At 41.7% G+C, this 14,239-nt stretch overlaps 1 protein-coding gene across 5 annotated transcripts in view; it reads right to left on the reverse strand.

The window, feature by feature from the left end:
• Positions 1–14,239, reverse strand: part of arhgap28 (Rho GTPase activating protein 28) — a 215,083-nt gene that overhangs the window by 12,717 nt on the left and 188,127 nt on the right. For all 5 annotated transcript variants that reach the window (XM_073047655.1, XM_073047647.1, XM_073047643.1 and 2 more), the window contains 4 exons: positions 11,885–11,962; positions 3,707–3,863; positions 2,489–2,571; positions 596–793 (listed from right to left, as the gene is read on the reverse strand). In XM_073047655.1, coding sequence (XP_072903756.1) covers positions 596–793; positions 2,489–2,571; positions 3,707–3,863; positions 11,885–11,962 — 516 coding nt within the window. The remainder of the gene's footprint in view (positions 1–595; positions 794–2,488; positions 2,572–3,706; positions 3,864–11,884; positions 11,963–14,239) is intronic.

Here is a 14,239-nt window from a genome sequence, read left to right on the forward strand (position 1 = left end):
CATGCAATCCTGCTCTGCAAACAGGGTCAATTGTTTACGTCTGAAATTTAGAAAAACCAGTAATCCTGGAGGAAAATCATCATCAACACCAATGAAAATCAAGGTTTTTTCCCCTTTATTTGACATTTTTATCATTGATGATTGTTGAAGGCAAGCAAAAGGCTCGTTGACTGGTTAAGACTTTTGTAGGTAGGACTCACCATCTTAAGATCTGCAGTTACAACATTGGTTGTTGATATTCCTAGAAGCATCCCATGGCATCTCACTACCAACACCTGCACACATATTCCAGCCATTTCCTATTTGACCTGCCTGATCTTAGAGCTCACTACACATTCTGAAAGTATACGGACCCACTGATGATTAGAGAAGTTCTCATAGCTGACAGACTTGATTCCTTTACAATAAGCAAAAAATTTCAAAAATATTTTATTAAAAAGGTCTATTTTATTGGCACTGTAATTTTTGTTCTGATAGGTTGCAAAGGCAACCTATCTCAGGAATACATCTAATATGACCTGCCAACCCAGATTTTGACTTTCATTGAAATTCTCAGTCTACATATCAAAGTGCACTCATTGCTGGGTTCACATACCGTCCACAGGATGTCCTGGTATTTTATAAGTAACTGGACAATATTGGCTGCCTTGGTGGCTGCTTCTGCCTCTTGATGGTTTCCAGTTCTCCCTTTACACATGAAGAGGTTTGGTGCAACAATCATGGAAACATTCCACAAGCTCATTCTGTTTTTTGCTTCATTCGCTACGACTTTGCCGAGAAATTCCAAGAAAGCCTGGAGGTTGGGGGTGGAAGTAAGAGAAGAGATTCAGTCCAGTTACTCAACCCCCAACATTTTAATTTCCATTCATCCCACGTAAGGAGAAATGGCCCATTTTCAACAATACATGCTCCAAGACAATTTAAAATCCCAAGGCATCTGGGTCCCATGTATCAAGCTACATGTTCCAACTAAAGGATAAACTATGCAAATTAGCTATACATAGTGTGTAAGTACAAAGCTCATGCAAAATCTGCTCTCCCAAACCTCACCACAAAATTGTACAATCACATTTTCACTCTACTTTCTAATACTGCCAATACAGATGCCTTGTGCAGGAAGGCACAGAGTCGACTGTACTTCCTAAGAAGGTTGGCGTCATTCAATGTCTGTAGTGAGATGCTGAAGATGTTCTATAGGTCAGTTGTGGAGAGCGCCCTCTTCTTTGTGGTGGCGTGTTGGGGAGGAAGCATTAAGAAGAGGGACGCCTCACGTCTTAATAAGCTGGTAAGGAAGGCGGGCTCTGTCGTGGGCAAAGTACTGGAGAGTTTAACATCGGTAGCTGAGCGAAGGGCGCTGAGTAGGCTACGGTCAATTATAGATAACTCTGAACATCCTCTACATAGCACCATCCAGAGACAGAGAAGCAGTTTCAGCGACAGGTTACTATTGATGCAATGCTCCTCAGACAGGATGAAGAGGTCAATACTCCCCAATGCCATTAGGCTTTACAATTCTACCGCCAGGACTTAAGAACTTTTTAAAAGCTATTAATAATGCTTTTTGAGATAGTGATTTAGATGCATATCATATTTTTTTTTACTGAGTTAAGTATTGTATGTAAGTAGTTTTGCTACAACAAGTGTATGGGACATTGGAAAAAAAGTTGAATTTCCCCATGGGGATGAATAAAGTATCTATCTATCTATCTATCTATCTATCTACTGCAATGCTCTTCATTCCACTCTGTTAACCAATCCATGGGTTTTCTTAAATATGGTGATTATAACTATTGTAGACTATTCTCCCTGTGGTCTGGTGGAAAATACCAGCCTAATTATGCATGAAGTGAAAAAAATTCTGCACGCTGGGGGTGTTGCTGCTGAAATGACGTGAAAGGTGAGGTATGGAAATCCAGATACTTTTCTGTTGTCAATATTCAGCACAAGTCTCTCACCTCAAATACCAGCCACAATCCCAAAGCAAAATACACACTCAACAAATAATCAGCATCACTTAGGAATTGTCCGGTGGGTGATTCTTTTTAGCAAAAATGGCAAAGAGAAAAAGGATAAAAATGTTATCACTGGCCTCAAACACAAAATATCATGCCAGTAGAAAATTGCAATCAACAAATCTAAAAAAAATAGGAAGATACATTTTATCTTTATAGATATAGAAAGGTTCATTAGAGACAGAATTGAAACGCTATTCTAATCTTGAGCATTGGTCTATCCAGGGCACTGTAGCAAATCTCAAGTGTATCTACTCTACAGCAAATTCATGTACAAGACCCTCATGGATATCTAATCTACAAATAGATATATAGTCAACAAGATAAACATTAATCTAAGTTCAAATATACACAGTAGCATGAATATAGATTTGTACATAAGTAATACTGTTTTTACACAATGAATGTCAGATATACTCAGTGTGAGACTGACACAAGCTCAGATGCGATCATGCATACTTTGGGATCAGGGATACCTTAATAATGTCTCTGTTGGGATCAGGCAGTAACATGATGATAAGGTGCAGAGCCTGTAACTGCATCTTCGTCTGTGAGATATCTGAAAGCAAATCAAGCCAAATATTGAACTGTAAAATCACACCTCATTGCAATAGCAACTCTTAGATTGCTCTGTGGAGCGACATTAAAAAAAGCCCAATTTGCCCACCTTAAGCAGGTAAATACTCCCTGGAACTTTGAAAAAGTGCTGGGACATTCACCTACACATTCTGTTTAATTCCATCTCTCAAACAACAACTGAGAATAAGTCAGCTGACCATGATTTGATTGTGGGAGTTTGCTGTGTGCAAATCAGTTCCCCTTTCCCTTATTAGAACAGTGACTTCATCTTAAATGAATCTAACAGACTACAGGCTACTTTGTGAACTCAGGAAAGCCTCTGCACACACTGTCAATCAAATGTGCATGAACTGTAGCTTGTTTTCTTCCTAGTTTATAATAAATTTTAGAATAGCCATGTTAACAAATTTTCAGTCAGTACCACTTGTCTAATTGTTTCCCATTAATATGTGAAGTACCATTGACAAATTAGTTTTGCTCATAACTAAATACTTGCTCATTGAATCAGTGCATACGCTCTTAGTCCATATTGACTTTGTAAGAGTTATTTGAATCCTGATTGTTTTTCATTTGGTGTGCAAGTTTGGGAGGATCAAATTCTGCAGGAGTATAAAAACTGATTATTTATAACTTTAGAAAGTCAGTTCACTTTTAAATTTTGTTTTCCAACATTTGGTAAGGGAAGGTAGAATACATTTACTTGGAAACTCACAGCAGTCAATGGAACGAAATCCACTTGTGGTAGAGAACTCTGGTCATTTCTTTTGAAGCTGTTTTTGTGAGTTTGCAGTGAATAGACCAGTGGTCAGGTCTGCTACAATAGTGCAGTCACTGAATTTCCAAAGTACTCTATGTGCTGCAAGGTGCTTTGTGTGAATAACAGAATTTTGGGCAGAGGCTGAATATTCGTAATTCACATTACTAAACAGGGATGTCTTCCCCAACCTTCACCTCTAGCCAACAGACAACAGGAATGGAATGACTAACATGGCCACTATTTTACACGTGCAATGAGTCTGAATAACGCTGGAAAGACAGACACACACAGACAAATGCAAGAGGATAGATACACAGGCAGACATTTACAACTTCTTTGTGTTGCTCCTATGTCTTACATTGCACAGCTGCAAAAGCAGGCAGATACTCGGCTGTCAGCAACGGGTAGGGCAGTTCTCGGATGAAGGTCTTTAGTAAACAGGCTACATCATTATGATGGACTTGTTCCCAGTCAAAGGAGTCATAAAATTTTGCCTCCAGCTCTTGGCGATAATTCTGTGGATGTAAATAGCATCAATTTAAATCCAGCACTTAATCCTATATTTATTCAGTTAACTGAACGCAGAAAGCTACTGTACTGATAACAAAAGCTGAACTTACTAAAGGAGAGAGCTAACCTTGCAAGACAGAGATAAACATGGCCTCTGTCCGTGGTTGAAAAGAGTTAGAAGGGGTTGGTCCCTTTAACAACCCTTGACAACCAGGGTCAAACTTTATGGTGGACGAGATCCTAAATGGCAACTTTTTTTTTAATGTTCCTTCATGCACCTGTAATCTCCCACACTCAACTTCCCTTCTGAATAAGTCTTTCAAAAATTTTTTTATAACCCCTGTCTCAGTAATAGAAGAAATCTTTATTTTGCCATAATAGTACCTTATAAAATATACTTCATTTTAATTCTTTTCTCCCTCAGAAAATAGCTCTTCAATTTAATTATAAAATCAAATATTACAGTCACCTGCAATCCTTACTTTTCAAGAAACAGAAAATTCCAAACACGAGATTTCTCTCTGAACAATTACGGTATACTGCTCTTTAATTTTGTAAATGACAGGGTGTACTAAATGGTTACTTTCCTGCCTTCTTTGCAGAGTAAAATAATTATTCCTGATATTGTCCCATTAAGTATTCACTCAGAAAATAATCGGTGAAATAACTTTGATATTTAGTATTTGGATGAAGTTTCCAATGTCCCCATTCTCCCTGAGCATTTGATGATTGAAGGAATGTTATGTGGAGCTCCTGGTGAACGAGCAAGCATCAGGATGTTTTAGAATCCCAAATGAATATTGGCCAAGAAGATACGACTCAAATGAGGGTCACCAAATTCACCTCTGGTGTCTGAAAACATCAGTTAATGGACACTTCTAAGATTTGGCCAAAGTAGCTAAATGTTGCTGTAACAAGGAATAGATTAGAGGTGAACTTAAAAACTCTTCAGTGAATAATTGGGGCAGAAACCAAAGCAAGAAATCTTGTTAAGTTCCTTCATCTTCAGAACGTGTTTCATCTTCATCATATGAAGAATAATGTTAGCACATTGCATAACCTTCATTGTAACTTTAACCACTAGACATGAATGGTAGCAACTTTGACAGATGTGGGAATTGCACTACAAAATTCAGCTCCTCTAGCTTATTCTACCATTCAGTTGAATCAAGGCAGCTATTCCACCATTTATCCATCATTGTTTCATATCCATTGATATCCATCACTCAATCAAAGCCACCAATCTCATTCTTGAAGTTCAACTGGCCTGAAGTCAACAACCAACCTTCTGCAAAAGTGTGTTTGAAATTGACACTGTGTGAAAAATGCTTCTTTATTTTAATCCTCAGTGCCCAGCTCTAACCTTGTTAGGATTTCTCTTCTGGAGGAAATACATTTTATGTAAATATTCTTAAACTATGATTAAAACATTAAAGAATACAATTAAATCTCCTTGCATATTTTTAGACTGAAGCCAAATATTACTGGCCTTGTTTAATTTAACCATTAAAAACCATCCTAGTCCTGTATTATCTTGAAGAATCTCCCGTGCCTTCTTAAAAACCAACTGGCTATTCAGGAGATACAGTAGCAAAAATTGGCTTAACAACAAAAGTATCAATCCCTCAGTTTTTGAATTCTTTACCTCTTGAAATAAAGGCTAATGTTCTATTTGCCTTCCAGTTATGTTCTTCTACCTATGTACTAGCTTTGCTGATTTGCTGAGACGAACACCCAAATCTCTGTACTCCACACAATTCATAGTTTTCCAGAAATAGACAGGATCAGCTTCTCAAGGGCGGGAATGGAAAGGGTGAAGGGCACAGTGATAAAGTAAACGGATCAGTTGAAGGAGAGGGTAGAACTATGGAAGAAGGTTAATGACGAATGGACGTGAAATGAGATGAGAATGAATTAAAGAAGACTTGGATAAGGCAGAGGCAGTGAAGCAAACTTCTCAGCTAGAACAACATTGCCTGGGTTCAAGAGAATCCTTGCTGATGCTGGAAATCTTGACGAGATGTTTAAGGAGCTCAGCAAGTCAGGCAGAGAAATGCACAGTGCGCTAATGAAGGGTCTCAGCCCAAAAACTCAACTGTTCATTTCCATCCATAAATCCAGCTTGACCTGCTGAGTTCCTCTTGCATTTTGTATGCGTGTTCATTTCCTAGGCTGTTTGTGTGTGCAGTGCAAAAAAAAAAAGGTGTGTGGTGGGGAACTAAACACACCAGGCACCTACTGTATTGGGAAGATTTTGATCTCTTTCTGGCAAAGTCAATCTGAACCCAAAACTTGATTTTAATTCAGACCGTCAGTCAGCAGAGCAGCACACCATCCTAACTTTGGCAGGTCAAGGAGATTTTAACCCAGGTCCAGCCAGGCTGTGGCCCAAACTATCAGGTCAAGGAGATTTTAACCCAGGTCCAGCCAGGCTGTGGCCCAAACTATCAGGTCAAGGAGATTTTAACCCAGGTCCAGCCAGGCTGTGGCCCAAACTATCAGGTCAAGGAGATTTTAACCCAGGTCCAGCCAGGCTGTGGCCCAAACTATCAGGTCAAGGAGATTTTAACCCAGGTCCAGCCAGGCTGTGGCCCAAACTATCAGGTCAAGGAGATTTTAACCCAGGTCCAGCCAGGCTGTGGCCCAAGCTGTCAGGTCAAGGAGATTTAAACCCAGGTCCAGTCAGGTTGGGGCCCAAGCTGTCGGGTGAGGGAGATTTAAACCCAGATCCAGTCAGGTTGGGGCCCAAGCTGTCGGGTGAGGGAGATTTAAACCCAGGTCCAGTCAGGTTGGGGCCCAAGCTGTAGGGTGAGGGAGATTTAAACCCAGGTCCAGTCAGGTTGGGGCCCAAGCTGTAGGGTGAGGGAGATTTAAACCCAGGTCCAGTCAGGTTGGGGCCCAAGCTGTCGGGTGAGGGAGATTTAAACCCAGATCCAGTCAGCTTCAGGCCCAAGCTGTCAGGTCAAGGAGATTTTAACCCAGGTCCAGCCAGGCTGTGGCCCAAACTATCAGGTCAAGGAGATTTTAACCCAGGTCCAGTCAGTTTGGGGCCCAAGCTGTCGGGTGAGGGAGATTTAAACCCAGGTCCAGTCAGTTTGGGGCCCAAGCTGTCGGGTGAGGGAGATTTAAACCCAGGTCCAGTCAGGTTGGGGCCCAAGCTGTAGGGTGAGGGAGATTTAAACCCAGGTCCAGTCAGGTTGGGGCCCAAGCTGTAGGGTGAGGGAGATTTAAACCCAGGTCCAGTCAGCTTCAGGCCCAAGCTGTCAGGTCAAGGAGATTTAAACCCAGGTCCAGTCAGGTTGGGGCCCAAGCTGTCGGGTGAGGGAGATTTAAACCCAGATCCAGTCAGCTTCAGGCCCAAGCTGTCAGGTCAAGGAGATTTTAACCCAGGTCCAGCCAGGCTGTGGCCCAAACTATCAGGTCAAGGAGATTTTAACCCAGGTCCAGTCAGTTTGGGGCCCAAGCTGTCGGGTGAGGGAGATTTAAACCCAGGTCCAGTCAGTTTGGGGCCCAAGCTGTCGGGTGAGGGAGATTTAAACCCAGGTCCAGTCAGCTTGAGGCCCAAGCTGTCAGGTCAAGGAGATTTAAACCCAGGTCCAGTCAGGTTGGGGCCCAAGCTGTCGGGTGAGGGAGATTTAAACCCACGTCCAGTCAGCTTGAGGCCCAAGCTGTCAGGTCAAGGAGATTTTAACCCAGGTACAGGCAGGCTGGGGCCCAAGATATCAGCCAGAAAACATGGGGCAGGATATCAGTGGCTGCTAAACCACCAGGAAAGGTATGTAGTTGCATGACATGGGAACACATGGTGTGTGATGGGAGAGGAAATTTAAACAGATCGGAAGAGCATTCATGCTCCTCCCAACAAGCCCTGCCCCCTGGGGCCAGGAACCCATACCTACTGTATTGAAAAGGGAAAATGCTGTGTCTTTTTCACGAACTGTACCACCTGGACCATCGTCAAAACCTGCTGTATGAACATGAAGGCGGACATTGTTAATTTCCTCAAGAATCCTTCTGACCTCCCCTGAATATCATTACTTGGGAAGAAAAGATCAGAACCTGCTCAGGTAAAAGCGTAATGGGTCAAACGGTTCTTTGCCATACACTTTCAAGATTCCATAAAGTGCTGTGGACTAATTTAAATCTATCTGGTCAGTTCCTGCTGATCTCACTGTGATACTTGAGTCCAGGCTGAGATCCCACTAGAAGGCGAAGCATGATGAATCTTTTAATGAGAGACCATGATCAGCTGATGTGAATTTTCCAGATTCCTTTAGTTCTTTGACTCTCTAGAATACAGCATATGCTTGGTATACATGCAACTTGCAGTCTTTCAATGTACATATAAGGCAGCAGAAGATCACCACACAAAGAGCAAAGGAAATGCTTGAAGGATTAGTCACTCATGACTATCTTCTGCTCCTCTCCAACTGACCTCTTTTTACCAAGAAATGCAGATAAAAATGAGAACCATTGAAACAGAATATGCAATTCCATAACCTCAATACCACTTCATGCTTTCTTTCATAAAACAGTGATTCAAAAATGATCATTATTAGATGGATATGTAGCCCATTGAATCCTGCATCTGCAGAATCTACTCAGAGTTATAAAGTCGGGCCCTTAGGCCCAATTGGTCCATCCCAACCAAGATTCCCATCCACGCTAGTCCCATTTGCCCACATTTCGCTCCAAATTTCCAAAACCTTTCCTGTAAAATGCTTACTTTCATAAATAAGAAAAAATTAGAAAACAAACCCATGGATATTTTACATAAACCCTTACTTTTTGTTATAACTATAGAGGTACACAGAATGTTTAAGTATTCTCATACCTGAAAACTAAAATTAACCCTCCATTTCCCCAGAAAATTTACAATTTTAAGTTTCAGTATGGGATATTTAATTCCTTGTTTATATTAAATATCATCCTGGCTTGATGCCTTTCCTATTTATTGAGCCATCATCTAGAACCATCCTCCAATAATATGTTTAAAAAGTGATATCTGCACATCCTTCTTATCAGCTCTTTCCAGTTGAAATCCCTAAATCCAGATGTAGACCGTGCACATCTCAGCCATTATCATTACACCCTGCTGCAAAGAGAGAAGATTTGAAGGGTCACACAAGCCACAAACCCTGCCTGACCTGAAGGTAGCTATTACTGCGGTGGAGCCTGAAAGGGTTGATTCAAGCTGACTGATACTATACCAGACAATGTCACCTAACCAGGGATGCAGATGCTGGAATCGGATTCTGACTCTGCAGCACCAAACAATCTGCTGCAGGAACTCAGTGGGTCAGGCAACATCTGTAGGAGGAAACAAACTGTCGAGGTTTTGGTTTGTTGTTGGCCCCAATGCAAGATTTTGATCTGAAACATTGACAATTCCTTCCACCCCGTACACAGATGGTGCCTCAGTTGGTATCAATAACATTCAATTGCTCGGCTAAGCTCAGCAAGCCAAGCCAAAGTGGAGATTAAATGCCAGTGCACCTGGCCTGCCTCTTTGCTGTGGGCTCAATACTGAACAGAAAAGTGAGGTAAAGAAAGGACGTTGCCCTTCATATCTGCCACTTACATAGAAACATAGAAAATAGGTGCAGGAGTAGGCCATTCGGCCCTTTGAGCCCGAACCACCATTCAGTATGATCATGGCTGATCATCCAACTCAGAACCCTGTACCTGCTTTCTCTCCATACCCCCTGATCCCTTTAGCCACAAGGGCCATATCTAACTTCCTCTTAAATATCGCCAATGAACCGGCCTCAACTGTTTCCTGTGGCAGAGAATTCCACAGATTCACCACTCTCTGTGTGAAGAAGTTTCTCCTCATCTCGGTCCCTAAAAGGCTTCCCCTTTATCCTTAAACTGTGACCCCTCGTTCTGGACTTCCCCAACATCGGAAACAATCTTCCTGCATCTAGTCTGTCCAATCCCTTTAGAATTTTATACGTTTCAATAAGATCCCCCCTCAATCTTCTAAATTCCAGTGAGTATAAGCCTAGTTGATCCAATCTTTCTTCATATGAAAGTCCTGCCATCTCAGGAATCAATCTGGTGAACCTTCTCTGTACTCCCTCTATGGCAAGAATGTCTTTCCTCAGATTAGGGGACCAAAACTGCACACAATATTCTAGGTGCGGTCTCACCAAGACCTTGTACAACTGCAGTAGAACCTCCCTGCTCCTGTACTCAAATCCTTTTGCTATGAATGCCAACATACCATTTGCCTTTTTCACCACCTGCTGTACCTGCATGCCCACCTTCAATGACTGGTGTACAATGACACCCAGGTCTCGTTGCATCTCCCCTTTTCCTAATCGGCCACCATTCAGATAATAATCTGTTTTCCTGTTCTTGCAACCATAGTGGATGACCTCACATTTATCCACATTAAATTGCATTTGCCATGAATTTGCCCACTCACCTAACCTATCCAAGTCACCCTGCATCCTCTTAGCATCCTCCTCACAGCTAACACCGCCGCCCAGCTTCGTGTCATCCGCAAACTTGGAGATACTGCATTTAATTCCCTCGTCTAAATCATTAATATATATTGTAAACAACTGGGGTCCCAGCACTGAGCCTTGCGGTACCCCATTAGTCACTGCCTGCCATCCTGAAAAGGTCCTGTTTACTCTCACTTTTTGCTTCCTGTCTGCCAACCAATTCTCTATCCACATCAATACCATACCCCCAATATCGTGTGCTTTAAGTCTGCACACTAATCTCCTGTGTGGGAACTTGTCAAAAGCCTTTCGAAAATCTAAATATACCACATCCACTGGCTCTCCCCTATCCACTCTACTAGTTACATCTTCAAAAAATTCTATAAGATTCTTCAGACATGATTTTCCTTTCACAAATCCATGCTGACTTTGTCCGATGATTTCACCTCTTTCCAAATGTGCTGTTACCACATCTTTGATAACCGACTCTAGCATTTTCCCCACCACCGATGTCAGACTAACCGGTCTATAATTCCCCGGTTTCTCTCTCCCTCCTTTTTTAAAAAGTGGGGTTACATTAGCCACCCTCCAATCCTCAGGAACTAATCCAGAATCTAAGGAGTTTTGAAAAATTATCACTAATGCATCCACTATTTCTTGGGCTACTTCCTTAAGCACTCTGGGATGCAGACCATCTGGCCCTGGGGATTTATCTTCCTTTAATCCCTTCAATTTACCTAACACCACTTCCCTACTAACATGTATTTCCCTCAGTTCCTCCATCTCACTAGACCCTCGGTCCCTTACTATTTCCGGAAGATTATTTATGTCCACCTTAGTGAAGACAGAACCAAAGTAGTTATTCAATTGGTCTGCCATGTCTTTGTTCCCTATGATCAATTCACCTGTTTCTGACTGTAAAGGACCTAACGTTTCTCTTGACCAATCTTTTTCTTTTCACGTATCTATAAAAGCTTTTACAGTCAGTTTTAATGTTCCTTGCCAGCTTTCTCTCATAATCTTTTTTCCCTTTCCTAATTAAGCCCTTTGTCCTCCTCTGCTGGTCTCTGAATTTCTCCCAGTCCTCAGGTGTGCCGCTTTTTTTTGCTAATTTATATGTTTCTTCTTTGGACTTGATACTATCCCTAATTTCCCTTGTCAGCCACGGGTGCACTACCTTCCCTGGTTTATTCTTTTGCCAAACTGGGATGAACAATTGTTGTAGTTCATCCATGCGATCACTTCACACCAGGACTAGCAATGCTCAAAAATTAAAAGTCACCAACTCCGTGGAAAAGGTGTAATTAAATCTTTGTCTTCTTTTTCTTGATTTCAATATTCTGAATTATTTATTATTTTATAATGTTTGAACCAAAAGCTTTAATTTTATTTATTCATTTATATCTGTCTGGAAGTGTTTATAATATTTCCTACTCTGAACCATTTACAAAGAGCTTAAAAGCCTTTGACAGCAATGATCACTCATTGATTAGCAGCCTCACATAAAGCATCACATGACCACTGGTGTATGAAATACTGTTCACTGAAAGGAAAATGAGAAGTGACCCTCTTACCTTCATCCGTGAAGCAGATCCAGGTACTCGCAGAATTCCCTCAGCATCCAAGCCAGTTTCCTCCATTCTTGACAAAAGCTACGGCATAGAATTATTACACATTTAGTCTGCTCCTAATATTCCAATGAGGCAAAATATACCAGTCACTGCACAGCCGCATTGCCATAGACATCCATACTGAATTTCAGCAGATCGGAAGTCTGTTGTGCACGTTCTTCATCTCAACCATCACATTAAAGGCACTCTGACACAGCTGGAATTTTACCCATATTTTCATTGACAGTCTGGTATGGAAACACTAATGTCCTTGAATGGAAAATCCTAGAAAAAGTAGTGAATCCAGCCCACCCCACCACTGATCACATCCACACCGAGTGTGGTCACAGGAAAGCCTCATGGAGGGTTTCCTGTGACTAAGCAAAACTACCTGTGTGGCCAAGATGTTAACAAGTCACACAAAGGCACACTTTGAAGTCATCGGGCCCAAGATTTCCAGACAACTACCCTCTCTCTCTCCTGCCTTGGAGCCAAAGATTTAACAGAGGGAACCCACAGAATTATTAGGGTCACATCCCATTTTTCATGAAGTGTATCTTCCCTGGAACCCAGCCAAGGATAATATGGCTTTATGACTTAATGACTTAAAAGCCTCTATTCACCTTTTGTGTGTAGGCAATCTACTCTACAGCTGAGTACACCATTAGAAGTGCTTTTACTGGGCATTTCTTTTACAAATTCCAAAGACAGCCACTTACTGATTTTTCCAGGCACTGTTCCACAAAGCTCACCATCACGCCCTCTCCCTCCAAGGCATTGCATCCTTCTTCAAGTTTGGTATCAACAGTAAATGTAATATGCTAATTGGAATCCAATCAAGGCCAATACAACTAATTGATCAATTTCCCACAAATTACTTTAAAGCTCCTTTAAGGTCATTATTGTGTTTAAAAGTCTAGGTCAGGGGTGTCAAACTCATTTTAGGTCACGGGCCGGATTGAGCAAAATGCAGCTTCATGCGGGCCGGATCAGTCGGACGCGTGCGAACGCAGCTTTCGTTGCCTCCGTTTTTTCAGCCTGCTCTCATGTGTCTCAGTCTCTGCTATAACTACAAAGTGTTTCACTTTACAAATTCCGTTTCTTATGAAGAAGACTGCCGAGCAAGACTGCCGAATAAACACTAAAAACCCTGAAAACCTGGTACCTGAATAAACTCAGCATTAGCCATATCATACGCCATAGGCGCTTCGATTACTGGGGCCAGCTTTAATAGTAATTAGATATAATCTCGCGGGCCAAAGATAATTCCACCGCGGGCTGGATTTGGCCCGCGGGCCTTGAGTTTGACATATATGGTCTAGGTCATACCATTTTACTGATAGATGTTTCTTTGAGCCTTAACATATGCCCCAGTGGACATCATTTTCTTGTTCACCTTTGTTACACAAATGTGCAATCATTAGGTTTAACTCAAAATGCAAACATATATTGCAATTATTTCCCACTTGATGAAAAGAGAACATACATTGAACCAAGACATTCAGTGCAACTGTCAGACTGTTAACAGAGTTGTACAGCACAGAAAAGAGCCCTTTGGCCAACACAACATATACAAAATGCTGGAGGAACTCAGCAGGTCAGGAGCATCAGAAGAAGGAAACAAGTAGAATCACTTGTGTTTATGATTGGCCCATAGTTATCCTTCCAACCAAGATGTACATTCATGCTAATCCCATTTTCTAGCACTTGACTCATACCCTTCATCACTGACATGACACCAGCTCGTTACACTAAACCCAATGAAGATGTAGTGTCCAAGCTTGCCAATCAAAATTATTTAACAAATTCAAGCCAAAAAAAAGGCCTAGGACGTGAGATGAGAACTTCAATAAGACATCACTCCAAACCCAAAACCAGTATTTAAAGGCTGACAGGACAAAGTAACTCCTTTGTTGCACTCAGAATTAATGATTTGCTGACAAGAGTGCATTGAACTCGACTCCTCAAAATCAATTCTATTCACTGCAAATTTCCAAATTGCAAACATAGGGAAGTTGCCATTTTGCAGCCGGATTCCAGTGGCTGACCCTCCAAAACCCTCCTTGCTTACACACTATCCCAGCTCTACCATATTGACAGGAACACTACAGGCAAAAGAGAATAGTGAACACAGCCTGGACCAGAATGGCCACAGTTCTCACCACCATGGAAGCAACTACATGATGCTCTGCTTCAAGAAGACAGCATCTATCTTCAAGGATCCGCACCATCCATCAGACAGAAGGTACAGAAGCCAGAACTCCTACACTACTATGTTCAGGAACAGCTACTATCACTACAACCATCAGGTTCTTGAAC

Source organism: Hemitrygon akajei, chromosome 1 (assembly GCF_048418815.1).
Source record: "Hemitrygon akajei chromosome 1, sHemAka1.3, whole genome shotgun sequence".
Lineage (NCBI taxonomy): Eukaryota > Metazoa > Chordata > Chondrichthyes > Myliobatiformes > Dasyatidae > Hemitrygon > Hemitrygon akajei.